General features: G+C 43.0%; 1 protein-coding gene across 2 annotated transcripts; it reads right to left on the reverse strand.

Moving 5' to 3' along the window:
* Positions 1–309: 309 nt before the first annotated feature.
* DYRK2 (dual specificity tyrosine phosphorylation regulated kinase 2) lies at positions 310–15,527 on the reverse strand. 2 transcript variants are annotated; one of them, XM_061467151.1, is made up of 3 exons: positions 15,095–15,527; positions 14,221–14,357; positions 310–5,985 (listed from the first exon to the last, which is right to left on the reverse strand). In XM_061467151.1, exons 1-3 carry the CDS (start codon positions 15,147–15,149, stop codon positions 4,384–4,386), a joined length of 1,794 nt encoding a protein of 597 aa, XP_061323135.1. In that variant the 5' UTR covers positions 15,150–15,527; the 3' UTR covers positions 310–4,383. The 2 variants fall into 2 exon arrangements, with proteins under 2 accessions (XP_061323135.1, XP_061323136.1); XM_061467152.1 differs by lacking the exon at positions 15,095–15,527 and adding an exon at positions 14,860–15,000.
* Positions 15,528–16,003: the final 476 nt, after the last annotated feature.

The following is a 16,003-nucleotide window of genomic DNA, read 5'->3' on the forward strand; positions in this document are numbered from 1 at the left end:
CAAATGGGGCACATGAAAATACAAAATATATTCCTTTCCAAGTCCTGAGAAGATCCTTAGAAACGTCAGGGCAAAAGTAGCCTTTGGGCAACATTCAAGGCTGTCAAGACACATAAAGCATCAGCAAACACATCCTCCAGCAGTGAGTAATTACTATCTACAGATAGCAGTAAGCATGCTGGGGGACAAAAGGTACCACTGTCATTGACTTCAGCAGGCTAGAGCAGGCCTTTCCATGTTTAAGAAATGCCAGCGCTCCAAGGGCTCTCTTTATGACCAGAAAAAAACCCAAACTACAGTGGAGAGAAGTAAAGTAGGACATAAAATTTTATTCTGAAATGATCTCTGGCCACAACAATAAAATGTAACAAATATTCACTAGAACAGTCTTAACTCCTGTCATCAGCTGTACAATACATACAGTATCATAGAACTGGCCACTAGGATTAAAACCCACTACAACATCTTTAATGTGAAGTGGCAACAGCAGCATCTCACAGAAAATTATACATAAATATATACACAGTCCACATTCAATCGTTTTTCACGTTTTCAGTACACACAGTTGCAGCATATTACAGTCACGTGTCTAAGTCGTTGCCCAATAAAAACCCAAGCTACTGCTTAGACGTAATTGTAGCAGTTGAACTGAGTAATCACAATTTGTAGCAGAGATGTACAAGCCCCTAGAAACAAGAATTCACAAATGTTATTTTATTGAAATGCTACCATAGCATTAAACTGGGCAATATTCTAATCTTTGCTGACTGGGAAAGAAAAAGTTCTTTTTGTAGTTATCACAAACATTATTGATGGAAAAAAATACTAAAAAAATGGAGAGCATTAAATAATGCACACCCTTTCCTAAAGATTCTAATATTGCCCAATGCTACTTATGTCTAAAGTGTTCTCAACATTCCCATGAAGTCATTTATAACTCCAAACCACCCACCGAGTTAAAAGTGGCTTAAGTGCCTTGCACCCAAATTGTAAAAATCCCTGGCCACCTTTATAAGAGCCAGGCACATATAAAAGGAATGCACTTTGGTTCATACCAAATGCCCTGGGATTAAATCACACTATAAAACCAAAGAGTTTGAGGTAAATTTTACAAATACAGTTAATTACTGTCTAGTGTCACCATAACAAAAATTTATTAAAGAAAAGAAAAATCAATTTGATGTTAAAGTACAACCAATGAGAAAGGGCCATCTTTAACCCCTTTACGGAAAGTACTCCAAGATCAGCGTGCCCTCTCCACCCTTACCAGTGTGATTGCCTTATTGTTTCTATTAAGGCCTTAATCACCTACAGGATATTCTAAGACAGGTACAGCATTTAAAAAGATTTCACCCTTACTATCCAGTATTCTGGGGGTTAAAGAGGCCAAGATGCATGCCCTACTACCGGCATTTGTAACAAAAGGCACATTGTTAACACCAAGGGCACAATCCATCCTCTACTGTTGATCTACACATCTTGCATCACGCTGTTGTTCCAATACACTTCAGTGGTAATGAACACTCCAGTGGTGCAAGAAACTGAGCCAAGTGAGACTGCAACCGAAGAAACACTGTGCTGTTACTACATCTGAAAATAGCTCAGACATCCCTGGACAATGGTAACATGTGAGACTAAGCACTGCTTCCAAGCCAACTTCTATCAGCCTAAATATCAGAGCCCTTAGAATAAAATCACATCAAAGCAAGAGGCAACATCCTTTCCCCCCTCCCTCCTTTTTTACAGGTATAAATAAGCTACAATAAAAAGCAGCTACATCACTTAAAACCCCTGATGTAGCTGCTCCTTTAGTATACAGGACGTTCCACTGCATCTGGGTTAAAAAAATAGCTCTGCACACTATATTTTGGCCTTAAAGTTTCCGGTAGCATTTATGAAGAAGTTGGATCATAAATGCATTATTGGCATTAAGAACTGGTTACATGAAAAAGAATATTTAGTGGTTTTAGCCCATTAATGACCCATGAACATTAAGCATGTTTTCACCTTAAAATGCCAGGAAAGGCAGGAACATGTATCAATGCCCCTTTATAATATATCAAGGGAGGAGACTATCTTTCCGCCCCAAACATATGCATCCCTATTTCCCTATTTCTTAACTTTTGCAGGAAGGGTTAAGGTAGAAAGGAGTGGTAAAGCCAAGTGGGTGGTGGAGGAAGTAAAGATTCCCAGTTACTGTAGAAAAATACACACTATTGTATTCCCACAGTCATGAAAGCAGTTAATTTTATATGAAAACTAATATATCTCTTTTCCAGACTTAGAACTTACTGACCGTAACTTACCAGATATTCATATTCCAAAAGCCACTTTTCTTAGCTGTATTACTATATTTCATTTTTAACATGATTTCATACATGTTTACATATTGCACTTACACACATTGTATAAAGTTGTGAACATTTAACACTAAATAATTTAATTTGACTAGAGGCAGGAAACAATCTTATTTAGAAAAGAAAACAAAAAAGAAACAGTCGACTGATGCTGTAATTTTCACAAGTTATCAATCAACAAATTCCATTCTCTACTTAGAAATTATTTTTGGAGCTTCTTTAGGTGTTGACTTTTTGGCAAGAAGTGAAGCGATATGTTTCCTGAGAATTCTGTCATTTTGTATTTTTATCCCTCCCCCAGTCTTACATTGAATTAAAACCAAACCAAACAAACAAACAAACAAACAAAACTAAGCTGTAAGTGGTAAATTAATGAACATGAAGGAGAACTTATCCGGAAACTTTCTTGGCCTCTCAGGGGACCATGCTTTAAGTATTTTTCATCATTTGTACACGTAACTCAGTAAAATCTGTGCATATAAATGTTGCTTATAGTAAATTTATTGAGGTTTAATGAAATCCATTCTAGAATGTTTTGCTCTAATGTCCATAAACCCTTCCAGATTTAAAATTCCTTGTTCATGTTTTATACATCCAATGTAGACCACTGCCATTGTTTGTGATGAAAACTGAACCTGCATTTCAAACTGTTCCTGTTGAAAACATGCTACGACGAGTATTTCTCTCATAGGTTTACATATTATTCCTCAGTAAAGACCATCTTTCTTCCATGTATGCTTAAAAAAAGAAAAACCAAGCATTAGAACACAAATCTACACATATCTTCAACTGTCCCTCCAAAGCTGATTTACAGCTACAAATGCCAAAGACTAAATCAAATTCCAACCATTTAACTCCTTTGAGAATTCTCCTGTACTAGAAAATTTCTAGGATGCTGTCTGCCAACTGAGTCTTTCCACTCAGGATCGTTCCATCTACAGTTACACTCTCTAGAGTGACATTCTTTACAGAAAGCAATGTAGTAACATAGTCTTTGCCCCTGCATGCAGATTTGATCTGAAGTGTAAATGTACCAGAGAGGTCAGTCACTCAAACAAATATGGTCAGAAGAAATAAAAGCTATTTGTGAAATCCATGTAGCATAACAGTCTGGAAGTTACAGTATAAAACTGACAGAACAAGTACTTCTGCCTATGTGATTTCTGGAGGCCAAGCTGCACATCAGGAAAGAAAACAGGAAAGGAAAACAAAAAATACAAACCAAGAGAAGCCCAGTGTGAATGCTTAATGTTACATACTTTTTAGATTTACAGGAACAGACATACTTCCACCTTCAAGCTTTCCGAGAGTGCCTGTTCCTCTCGCTCTACCACACAGCACATAGCGCGAGACAGTCATTTTAGTCCTGGAAATTTTTTTTTTTCATTATATTTAGATACTCATTTTAACCAAAACCCATTACTTTTGAGTAGAGAAAGTATTCCATAGGAGGTGACTGTATCATAGTAATACCACTACTTTCTCTGGGCTACCATATAGAAAATGACAATGTAACACGCTACAGCTCCACTTTAAATTACAAGTTTACAGGTGCTTAACTACTTCTTTGATATTCTCCCTGGAGCCCAGTCAGGCTTAAGTGTGAGTGTTCGCATACCCATAAAATCCAAAAAGTAGAGCCTTACAGATTTTCCCCAGGTGAAACCTAATATGAACCATGGAAGAGAAACGATAATACCTTTGACACCACGCTGCAATGCATGACAGTCATCTTGTAACCAGTGGCCTGCCACTGATGTTTATTACTGTATCACACTAGTTACAGTAAGGCTAGTTGTACTGTAGAAGACAAACATCTTAAAAAATAAGTATAAAAACTTAAAGCATTGTCCCCATGTTTTTATAAAAACAAAATCAACATTTCTTACATTTAAAATGAGTGCTGAAAGATACAAATTAATAAAGTTATTGAGCAAATAAAAATGTATATCTGAGCTACCTTTTCATACAAATAAGGCTCAGCCACATCTTATCTCTCATACTAACAGCATTGGGTTTCTCAGCCTCAGCTAACAAGTTTTGGCAACACTGTTCTTTGCTGAATATTCCCATTGGCATCTGTCATCTGTGACAAATTAGTCCTCAGTTTTGAAGCTGAACTTGAAGTCGGAGGTAACTTGGAAATCGACGTTATAGCACCAGTGCTCTCTGTAATTCTCTTTGCTGAAGCCTTTTCCCCAGTTGGAGGTTTTGGCAACCGTCTCCTTAGCCAGGGATGCCGCAAAGCCTGGCTGGGTGTCATACGAATAGCAGGATCCCATTCTAAACACTGTTTTAAGAAGTCCAGGAACAAGGGATCATCACATCCCTTTAATGCATTACCCCATTCTCTGCTCTCTGGTGGGCCACGTAGTTTTCCTCTTCGAGAGCGTCCACCATTAAGTATTACAGAGCCATCAGACAAGGTTGTGATGCTGCAATAGCGGGGATAACCCTTAGAACTCACAAAGTTTTTGGCTCGCTTGGATGAATCTAAGAGTTTTGGAGAAGGCATGCCTAATAGCTCAATCATACAAGCCAGCTGGTCTCCTTCATCTTCTCCAGGTAAAAGTGGATAACCAGTCAGAAGCTCTGCTAGAATACAACCCAAGCTCCACATATCTATGGGCATCCCATAACGGGCACCAAGGATGACTTCAGGTGCACGGTAAAAACGTGACTGAATGTAAGTGTAGACACGCTGATGCTCATAACAACTTGAGCCAAAATCAATCACTTTGATACCACTTCTACCCTGTTGCTTCAACAGAATGTTCTCAGGTTTAAGGTCACAGTGAATGATTCTGTTTTTGTGCAAAGCATCCAAGCACTGCAAAATTGAGTGGGCAAACTTGCGGACCAAAGGTAGGCTAAAGCCCTGAAACTTGTTTTTCTTTATCAATTCATACAGGTTCATGCTCAGCAATTCAAATGTCATGCAGATATGGCTGCGGAATGTGAAGTTTTCCAACATGTGGATAACATTCATGTTGTTATCCTTATCTTGCTTCCGGAGATGCTCCAGGATCTTAATTTCTTCCGCAGCTTGCCGGTGGAAACGTTTTTCATTTCTCACCATTTTTAGTGCCACATGCTGATGCATCTTGTGATCGTAGGCCTTCACCACTTGCCCAAAGCTTCCCTTTCCTATAACTTTCAGGACTTCATACCTGTACGCAATATGATCATGGGGTACTTGTATATAAGACCCTTGGTCATCATCATACCCACAGTTGTTTGAACCACCAATCACACCTTGCCTCTTCTTTGCGTTTGGACCCAAAAAGTATATTTCAGGGTAGCTAAAAATCTCATGATGCTCAAAAGCTGTTAATTTTTGCATGTATTGCTTCATTGCCTGCTCTGGTGTCATAACAGAAGCTTTCACCTTCCCTGTTCCATCTGTAGATTTTAAAGAGCTGGAGCTCCCTTGTCGTCTGTGAGCACTCTCTGACTGTCTGTCCTGAACCACTGGCAATCCAGATTTGCCTAACGTTGTAAGTCCATTTGGCTGTGTCGTCAGAACCGTCCTCTTGTTACTATTATCTTCAAACAGCTGCTGAACCTGGATTTGTCCATGGCTACCAACATGGAGGTGCTCACTCATTGTGTGCTTACTGCCTCCAACCTAAAATCGAAAATAAATACATACCCAGTTAACAAGAGAGGCATGAACTCTATGCTTCACATGTATTCTGCAACCCACCATCCTGCCTAAATCACCTCAAAACTGAGTATTTTCTTAGAAGTCAGATAATCTAAGAAAAATACAGGACATATATTGTGATTCTGCAGGGCACTATTAAATTCTTCACATCCTTGTTTTTCAAATGCTGCTTTCACAACTCTCTAGATTGCGGCCATCACAGATGTGCTACCACGATAAGCTGACAATTCCTCTAAGGAATCTTCAAGGAAACAGCCCTGTAACATCAAGAAGTACGCTTGAAGGACTTCAAACTTTACAGAATATAGTAGCACTTCTACTGATGCTGGAGATCAACATACAATGCCTGCTATAACTTACATGGCTAAGGCTCTCCTAGTCACCTGTTCTCAGAAATCAACATATTAACTTGTTCCTGAATTTGCTGTATACCAAAAGCTACAGACACAATTTTAAGCAATAAACATTATGTTCTGTAACATGCACAAAGAGGAAAAGAACATATCTATAGTTCAAGAGGTGCCATTTACTGCTTGCAATTGAGGCAGTAACTATTCAGTAAAGCATTCAGATCAATGAAGCACGGGCATATCCTTTAGCACCTTCCCAAACCAGTCTTATAATAACTTTTAACCAAGATGAAGTGTGGGGCCTGATGCAGGTTTGAATGGAAAAAAAATCTTTGCCTTTAAGAATATACAAGTAACTTTATTTTAAAGGAATCAAAAAAAGGATTAGTTGATTTGAGAAATTATATTTGTTCTTCACAGTTTTCACAAGGGAATAAACAGCATTTTCAAGCAAAGGAATACTCAGCATTTTCAAGCAAAGGAACACCAGAAGCACTGGGGTGTGAAAAGTCTTTCTGAAAACCTGTTATTTTTAAGGTGAAACAAGAAATATATGAGCATATACCTGTCACTAAAATAGCTGTCCTTAGAATTCCTCATTTGCTCTCAAGCAGAGGATAATTAGTTTGTCTTCTGCCTGGTCTTACACAAAGGTGGTAAGATTTTCCCTTCTCTCTCCAGCTGATTCACCAGTCTTAACATTTATACCAAATTACTAACCAAAAGTTCACTGATGCTGTCAGACAGATGATCAAGCCAGGGTTGAGAGCGCTTCTAATCTGAACCCTACCTTTTCTAGACAGCTACGGATAACACATTCCCTGTTCACTTAAGGTTGCTGAAACAAAATCAGAAAATTATAGTAGTGTGCTGTGATATGAGGCAATGAAATCTGTGCTGCAACTGCAGTAGTGCTTCCTAATGAGAAAACCAGGACATGTAACACGGACTCTTAGCATATTTTGTGCTTCTGTTAAGGTCTCAGTCTGATATGGTAGAAGCCTGTTCTTGTAAATTCAGTAACTTGCTCCCAAGGCGTAGCCAGCTGGACACCAGCTTCACCTTTGGATAATATTTTTAAACTTGCAGTTCTGAAATTCACACAACGCAAACCCAAGATCTCTCGGAGACTGCTTCTGCGGAGTTCACTACTCTTCTGATTCCATTTTGACTTGCTTTGAATAACTGGTTCATTTTATTTCATCACTACAGTTTGACTGTGGATGTTTATTTGAAGATCAATTTGGGCTCACACTAGCAAATCTGATCAATCTCATAGAAAGGTTTACCACAGAACTGCAATCCAAAGCTAAGACATCTGTAACATTTAAGCAAAGTGAAGATACATGGGATAGCAACATTCATTCCCTTCCTAGTTTGAGGCCTCAAAAGCACCAGGCATTAAGCAGCAAGGGGACTTAACGAGCCTACAGGTAATTCCTTCAGATCGAAGTCTGAAGCGCACTGCAGTAGCAGTTTCATGAAGGTTGCCCTGATCCTCTATATAAGCAGCAGTTACTGGGGAAAAAAAACAGGTAATTCAGCCCCAAGAGCTGCTAAATGACCCATCTCAGAATAACCAGACCTAGTTAGTAAGATGTATCAGAGGCTCAGCACATGCAGTACTGCAGAACTGTAAATATAAGAAACGCACAATGAAGCAGCAGAATAACTGTGCAGATTACAAGTACAGGTACAAATGTTTCTTCTGTGGCACTGGTTGAACAATAAAGCAGAACATACCAAAACAAAGGGGAGCAGACAATACTGACATTCAGACAATGAGAAAGAAAGAGCATAGTGGAGAAAACCATCTTTAAGAATTCTTAACCCAAGTACACATCGCCACAGTTCACATCTTGAATTAGTTTGTTGGGTTTGGTTTTTTTTTCACTTGAGTCACCTGTTTTCAGAATTAACTATTTTCTGCCCTTCCTAAGCACTGCTTGTTTCAACAGATGTACAGGGGAATTCTTCAGACTTCAGTTATTTGCTTTGTATCAGGGCTAGGAAAAAAAAAAACAAACATTTTTCTACTCTCACCACATACTAAAGAGTTCCTTTTTCCTAAAAGCATGTTTGCAAACACATTCTAAACTGTAAACCATGTAGCTCTGCTTCCTGCACCTTCAGGCAGCCTCACGGTTTCTCTTGCTGCTTACAGCTTGGTTTTTTTTTTTCCCCAAGCAGCAGAATGAAATCACCAGCATTATCCCAGCTTCACCCTAAATCCAAAGTGACCGGTTTTGCCAGTTTCAGTCAACTGCTGCTTGGGAATGCAAATGCAGATGCAGACAGTAGCACTAGTTTTCTTTGTGGAAGAAAAGACACCAAATGAGCACAGGCTTTATTCCAAACGCTGTCGGGGAGAAGGCAGTTCACTGTTCTTCTCCCCTCCCCCTCCATCAGGCATTTCCAAGCTATCAGATATATCACAACCACTAAGTATGAAAAATGGACTTTTCTCATCTCAGGGTACTACCTGCACAAGAATCACCACCTCTTCTTCTATTTCCAACCTGGATTAGGGCTGGATTCTCACCAGCCCTTTGTTCTGCCTATCTACTTCTGGCTACTGGCTGAGATTGCTGTCAAGTTCAGGCTTGCACTGTTTACAAGCTCTACAGGCTTCACCAATGACGTTGTAAGTTCCCTAAACCACAACTAATGGGCGTGGGAAGCTACAAAGCACTACAGACTTCTAGTACAGTATCAAACTGTTCACAGTACACAGAACCTCCACCAGCTTCCCATCCGACACCGTAAGTCTGAGCTGCTTATAACACATGGCACCTTTACTTCTGCCTGTAAATTCCAGAACCAACAACCTACACAGCTGACAACCTGCATGCACTTATGCATCGTACTTATATATTCTACTGCCTGCGCTCACACCCAACTACACCTGCTAAGATTTACATGTTTTTCTAGCCCACGTCATCAAAAACTTACTGATGTGCACACTTCTCCGTAAGACATACTGCAAGAACAGGTAAGCCTGAACTCAAAGAGCCAATCTTCCTGAATCTTCTGTCAACATCAATTACATAACAGCAAACATCACAATGGTGGATTTTTTCCTCTCTCAACAGTTTTTCATTACTTCAAAATCACCACTAGATTTTGCTTTAATTTTGGTTTGCTCAGTTTATGGAAGTTGATGACTATGCTAAAAACATTCACCTAACCATCGAAGTACAGACACTAGGCAAAACAAAAATCCCAAACCCAAACACCTTCTTTTGGGGGATGGGAGTGCTTGGGGTTTGGGTTTTTGTTTTGTTTTCACAAATGGGTTTAGGGACAGAAGTAGAACAGTAACTTACTATACTTATGCTACAGACCTGTAACAGCACATAATTAGCATAAAACTGAGTCCGTCATGCCAACAAGAAGACAAACCAGTTGACGATTCCTTTGCAGTAACACACAGCCAATGCAACAGTCTGTTTCAAAACCCTCTACAAGACTACTGCTGCTCAAAAAAAGCATACCACAGAAAAGAACATTTTGCTGTCAACCAGACTCTAAAAAGGTTTATTAAATGAACCTTATTAATAAAGCAATCACAATGGCCTGCTGTAATACTACACAGGAGTAAGACATCTTTATCTTAGATATATATATACACACACAGAGTGTTCCAAAGCAGTAACTCATTAAAGAATAAACATTCCACTATATACCCCTTTCTTTACAGCATTTCTGGTCCAGTTTCAGCCCTCCTGTGTCTGACATGCTAGTATCAGGTGTAGCATGCTTGACTGCCTATTTTGACTACAGCCTGAGCAAATGTACAAAGGCGTTTTTTAATCTAATAAATGAATTCAACAGCATTCCTCTGTTCAGAACTAAAAATAATGTGATAATTAGTACAATAGCAATAATACAGGATTATCATAATGGTTTTATTATGAGCACCAAGAAAGACTAAGCCCTTGTCCTAAAGAGCCTGTAGCTCAACAACAGCTGTACTAAAAACACACCATTTGAATTTTTTTGCTGATGTCATATCTGGTCCATACAAGCTTATTTTTTTAAAACTTGATTTTGACTTTATATAGCAGATATTTTCAGACAGAACTAAGCCTCAAGAGTGATCCCAATTCCTAATTTTTTTTCCTCCTGTCAGAACTACATGGATGCAGTAAGTCTGAGGACTTCTGGGACATCCTACATGCATTACACATGTTGAAACAAAAAAGGACAGTCAATGCAAACTAAATTGAACCCTTCAGGTAAGCTGAAGTGTACACATAAGACAGATGTGCCCTGATGTGCAGCAGTCCCCACAGCATAGTCACCAACTGTGGGAGAACAAATTTCAAAGTCCCCCATTGAAAGTTAAGATAGCTTCGTATTCCCCTTAGACGTAAGTTTAATGTAGAAGAAGAAACATGCAAAGAAATCTAGATGTAGCAAACTACAGATCAGGACAGTACAGTTATTTCCACTCAAACATAACAACACTCCCATGGCAATTTATTACATGAGAGCACCACAACTGCAAGGTATTTTCATTGGGGTTTGCCTGCTTTAAGCAGCGGCCTGCAGTAAAAAACTTCAGCATGTGACCCACTAGATCTTCACATTTAGTCCAGGAATCCCTGTTCTGTTACCATGTGAACCATTTTTTTAATAAAATTTAACATTTTTAAGATGAAGACTGACTGATGCAAACGTATATGGATAGACATTTACCACTGATTTCAAAACAAAACAGGCCTTGCTGTAGGGAAATCTTGCAAAGGAATTGAAGAGGGAGTGCACTGAATCATGCACTGTAAATGGGCTGTTGTTACAGTACTAGACAGGAGGAGAAAAAGATTAAGACTGCTTTATTGCAAGAGAAACAGGAAGAGTGCAGAATGCACGGATATGTGCCAAATGAGAATAAACAGAGATGGAGGTAGGCAGAATACAAGAGACAAGAGTCTGGGAGAGGGACTCACAGACGGGTGGGGATTTACACAAGCAGAGCAGCAGGCAAGCAAGATAATCTCTAATGCAGCATGTCAAGTGGATGTACTAACACCATAATGAAACAGGAGAGTGAATGGAAAAAGGTGCCAGTCGCCAAGGCCAGAACTTAAGACTTCAAAAGAGAAAGCAATGACTTTGGAGAAGAAAAAGAAGAGGACAAGGGGCTAGAAATGAGTTCTTGTTTTCCACCATGAGCACAAAAAGATAATCGGGGATGGAAGCAGACACAAATAAGCCCAGGATGAAGCCACAATTTAAAACCAAACAAAAAAAAACCACAACAGCGTGCTTAGCAACCAAGGCTGCTGTGATTGCAGAGACTGAGCTAAAACCTCTGCCCTGTTATACAAAGCCTGGGTAAAACAACATCTTCCCCCCTTCTACCCATGTGGCTGGTTTCTACCAAACGATGAAACTTCACTTGAAAGTAGGATACCACAGTTTCACAAGAGGCTAGAGCACAACTCGCTACTGCAAGAAATACAACAGGTGGTTGATTTATTCTCTGTCGGAATTAAAATAAAAACTTTCTAGCTTAAATAAAAACCCATCTTCAACCTCTATCTTCGCAACTAATATATGTATATACAGTGCACACATTTACATTACATTACATCCAACCACCAGCAACTTCAACTACTCAAGCAAACTGTAGCTCCTGAAAGTTTCAAACACAAAGAGAAATGTTCCCCATTTTTTGCTATTACAGAAGTCACACAGATATACAACAGGGATGAAAACAGAATAAGCAAAAGATCACAAAGAAGGAAAACAGTCTAAGAACACTGAAATGTTCCATTTTAAAAAGGCCTGATTGGAGGAAGTAGCGGGATGCAAAACCAATTATTTCAGTCAGGGTCAGCTGAGGTCAGCAGGCCTGAAATTTACAGAACAATCACATAACAGATATCACCCTTTTTTTTTTTTCCCTTTTATTTTTAGGTTAAAATACAGCATTCTGATGTCACATCTGATCCTTACCACAAAATGTTATGTTAGCCAACCACAAAATAACCACTTACAAAATTCGGAAAGGCAGTCTGAGGTATTTCTGTAATAGTATCCAAGGCTAAATAAATACTGTAGAGCAAGCTCTGTATGACAAAAGAAAGGCAGAGTTTCTAACAGTCAGAATCTAGAGAGACATGAAAACCAGCAATATAATGCTTGGCCACCCCTGTGTGCTTCCATAAATATTTCATCTCTATGTGTATATACACACACATGCAGATAAGCTATATATAAACATACGCATACATATACAACGATGTATAAAAATACTCGAAATACAGAAATGTAACTTGAGCACCCCTTGCATGCTTTCATAAAGACTTCATCTTTATAAATGTAGGTATATATGCACAGACACTATATATAATACACACATGCACATATAAATCTATGTATAAAAATACCAAAGTTCTGTACTTCCAGATTAGTGAGTAGTCCCAGTTATATAGCTGGACCACTATGCCTTTACAAATCCTAAATTAAGTCTGGGCTCTATTTCATGTGGGCCCCTGTTATTTGTGAGCCCATCTGCATGTGCAGTTTTATGATTGGCGTCCAGGCTGTCTGTATCACACTCCTTCTTTTATGTTTTTATAAAAACATTAAGCTGCTACCCCAACCCTAAAATCAACCAGCACTTAACTGGTACATGAATGTGAAAAAAATTGGCCTTTGATACTAATGAACAATTCAGACACATATCCTAGCTACATAAATATACAACTATGTTGATCTCAAGTATGCAGCTCCGCCTTGAATTTGCAGAATATTCATAATTCCTTTTGAGAATATAGTGATTTTTTTACCTTTCATTTATGCCAATTCTTTCTATAAATGGATTTGAATAAGATGCTTTTACTCAAGGTACACAGAAAGTCACTGAAACACTAACACCTAAATGCATAGTTTCACCTTCCACCAGCCCATAATCATGTTACCATTTAAAGCTCTGTCATACGTTTACAAAGATAGTATGTGAGCATCCATGAAGAATTCATTAATTCTAAGGAAAGTATGCCATCAATGCCTTTCACGGTCAGTACAAAATCCCTCATAATTTAAAAGGATATGTATGCAATAAAAAATTCAGGTATTTAATGATAACATGACAGCATATAGATACCTCCCTCTCTACTCTGTCGTGCCTTCAGCACAGACATACCCTCTCTCATCCATATATAGTGGCATACTTGGGAAGTTTCATTCCTAGTAGATTAACTATGAGTGGGAGATAATGTGATATATCACAGAACCGGAAAATAACATCCTTTTCATGCCATCAGTGCTTATTTCTTTAGGTAAACTACTGCAGTAATAAAGTCGGATTTATCCAATCATTGTCGACGAGTACAGTGATAGCTATTTCAAGGGAAGGGCAGCTATCGGCCTGAGCTAATCAGACATATAAAGGGAGAGCAGCCTTCACTTTTCACTACGGCTCACTTTATTCGCAGTGACTAACCTCATTGCCAAAACAATGTAATCTCAAAAAATGCATTTACCAGAACAGCTCCTCTGTGCGAGTGTGGGAGATCGATTTTGTCACTGAAAATGAGACACTAAACCAGACTGAAGTGGGCTGGGGACAGGGAAAGCTGCTTCTCAGTGCAGTCACCGTGTCCCAGCCCCACAACAAACGCACGTTTGATCGGAGTCTGCAGAAATTAAATGCACTTTGCTCAAGCGCCTCGTCAGGCGGGACTGGGTGCTCGCGGCGGCGCCCGTGAGAGCTCGATCCCGCCGTGGGGGACACCGGGCGAACGCAGCGCGGCGGCGGCGCGGCAAGCCCCCGCGGCCGGACGAGCCTTCCCCCAGCCCCCGCCTCGGCCCCCCGCCCCGAGCCCTGGCTCACCGTGTGGGAGGCGTTGCTGGCCCTGAGCGGCGGCAATGCGAGAGGTGACGGCGGACCGGTCCCAGCTCCTGCCCGGGGGACCCCGGCTCCGGTGCCCGGGGAAGACTGCAGCGGGCGACCGCTGTCCCCTGCCCTGCCTGCGGAGAGCAGAGGGGTGAGCGCGGAGGGCAGCGGCGGCCCCTCAGGCAGGGAGGCCGTCGGGGGGCGGCGGTGGCCCCGGCGTTTCGCTGGCACCACCGCCCGTCTTGCTTCAGGCAGAAGCCATTAAAAGCTAATCACCGCCGCGGCGCACACACGCACCGATCCGGCTAATAGCGCGGGCGGGCCGTGCTCGCCCGGCTAAACCCTTCATCCGAGATTAACCCGCCACCGGCAGCCACCTAACCTAGAGAGCGAGCCGGCTCAGCCCCGCACGCACCTCGGAGCTGGACGGCCGCCCGCCCGCCCGTCTTACCCTCTCCAACGCCCCCCCCAAGCCGTCTGGCCCGGAGAAATCCCGGCGCCGCCAGGAGTTCACAAGTGTGCAGCGGCAAGAGCAGGCGAGCACCGCTGCCCCTATCAAACGCGGCCGCTCCGGCAAATGCCGCGACTCCCGGTTCTCCCCCGGTCGTTTCCCCAAGTGATTCCTCTTCCCCCCACCTCTCTTCCCCGAGGCGAACTCGCCACCCCGTACAACAGCGGCACGCCGGAGCCGAGCACGAAGCCCCCCGCCGGCCCCCGGGCTCGGTTGCCGGGGGGAGGGTGGATCATTGTTCCGACGAGCACGTCCCCGCTGCGGCGGCGGCGGCAGCAGAGGGGCGGCCGAGTTCACCCCCCTCCCAGCCCCGCACGACCCGGCGCGTCGCGGTGGTGGTCACGGCAGCCCTCTGCTTACCGGCTGGGTAGGCAGCACCAGCGGCGGCGCTAGCTGAGGGCTTTCTGGTTAACATGGCCGCTGGAGAGGAGGGAGAGGAAAAGGCATGTCAGGGTGGCTCTCCTCCGCTGCTCCTCGGCCTCTCCGGTCGGCGGCTGCCTCTCTTCTCCGATCAGCTACACCCAGACCCGTCCTCCGCTGCATCCCCTTGGCCCCGGGCCGGCCGGACAGACCCTCCAATGCCCCGCCGTCGCCTCCCGCCGCCGCAGCAGCAGCAGCCGCGCCGCCGCCGCAGCCCCCGGCCCAAGCTCATCACCTCCCCCGCCCCTCCCCGGTCGCCCCGGTCCCCTCGCACGGAGGAGGGGGCAGCAGAAGGCGGCCGGACAGAGCCCTCCTCCTCGCGCGGCGGAACAGCGACAAACAGCGCACTGGAGGGGCAGTCTCCGCCCCGACCGCCTTCTCCCTCCCTCCGTTCTTCCCTCCCCGCCGCTCCCTCCCCTCCGTTACCGCTCCGCGGCGGCAGCGCGGCCCGGCGCTCCCCCCGAGCACCGGCCCTCCGCCCCCCCCCCTCGCCCAACGGCCGCCTCCCGAGCGCCCCTCGCCCAACGGTCACCCGCCGTGGTCACAGCCATGTTGGCCGACGGTAGACAGCCTGCGCCGCTGCCCGCCGCCCCCCGGCCCGTCCCCAGCTCCGACAGCGCCGGTGTGTGCGCCGGAGAGTGCGCCGGAGAGAGGGCGATGCCGAGGGGAGGTCGGCCCGTGTGTGGGGAAAGAGGAGTGGGGGATCACCGACTGCTCAGGCAGCGGGGGTCACTGCTGCCAAACTGGGAGGACAAAGGTGGCACCGTGGATAACCTGAAACGTGAAATGGGATGCAATCCTAAAAAATGGCAGGGAGGGAAAAGAGTCTTCGAGGTTGCCCTGAAATCC

Source organism: Pezoporus flaviventris, unplaced genomic scaffold, assembly GCF_033815535.1.
Source record: "Pezoporus flaviventris isolate CSIRO_AGI_PZ_B2104156 unplaced genomic scaffold, CSIRO_AGI_Pfla_v1 ptg000045l, whole genome shotgun sequence".
Taxonomy (NCBI): domain Eukaryota; kingdom Metazoa; phylum Chordata; class Aves; order Psittaciformes; family Psittacidae; genus Pezoporus; species Pezoporus flaviventris.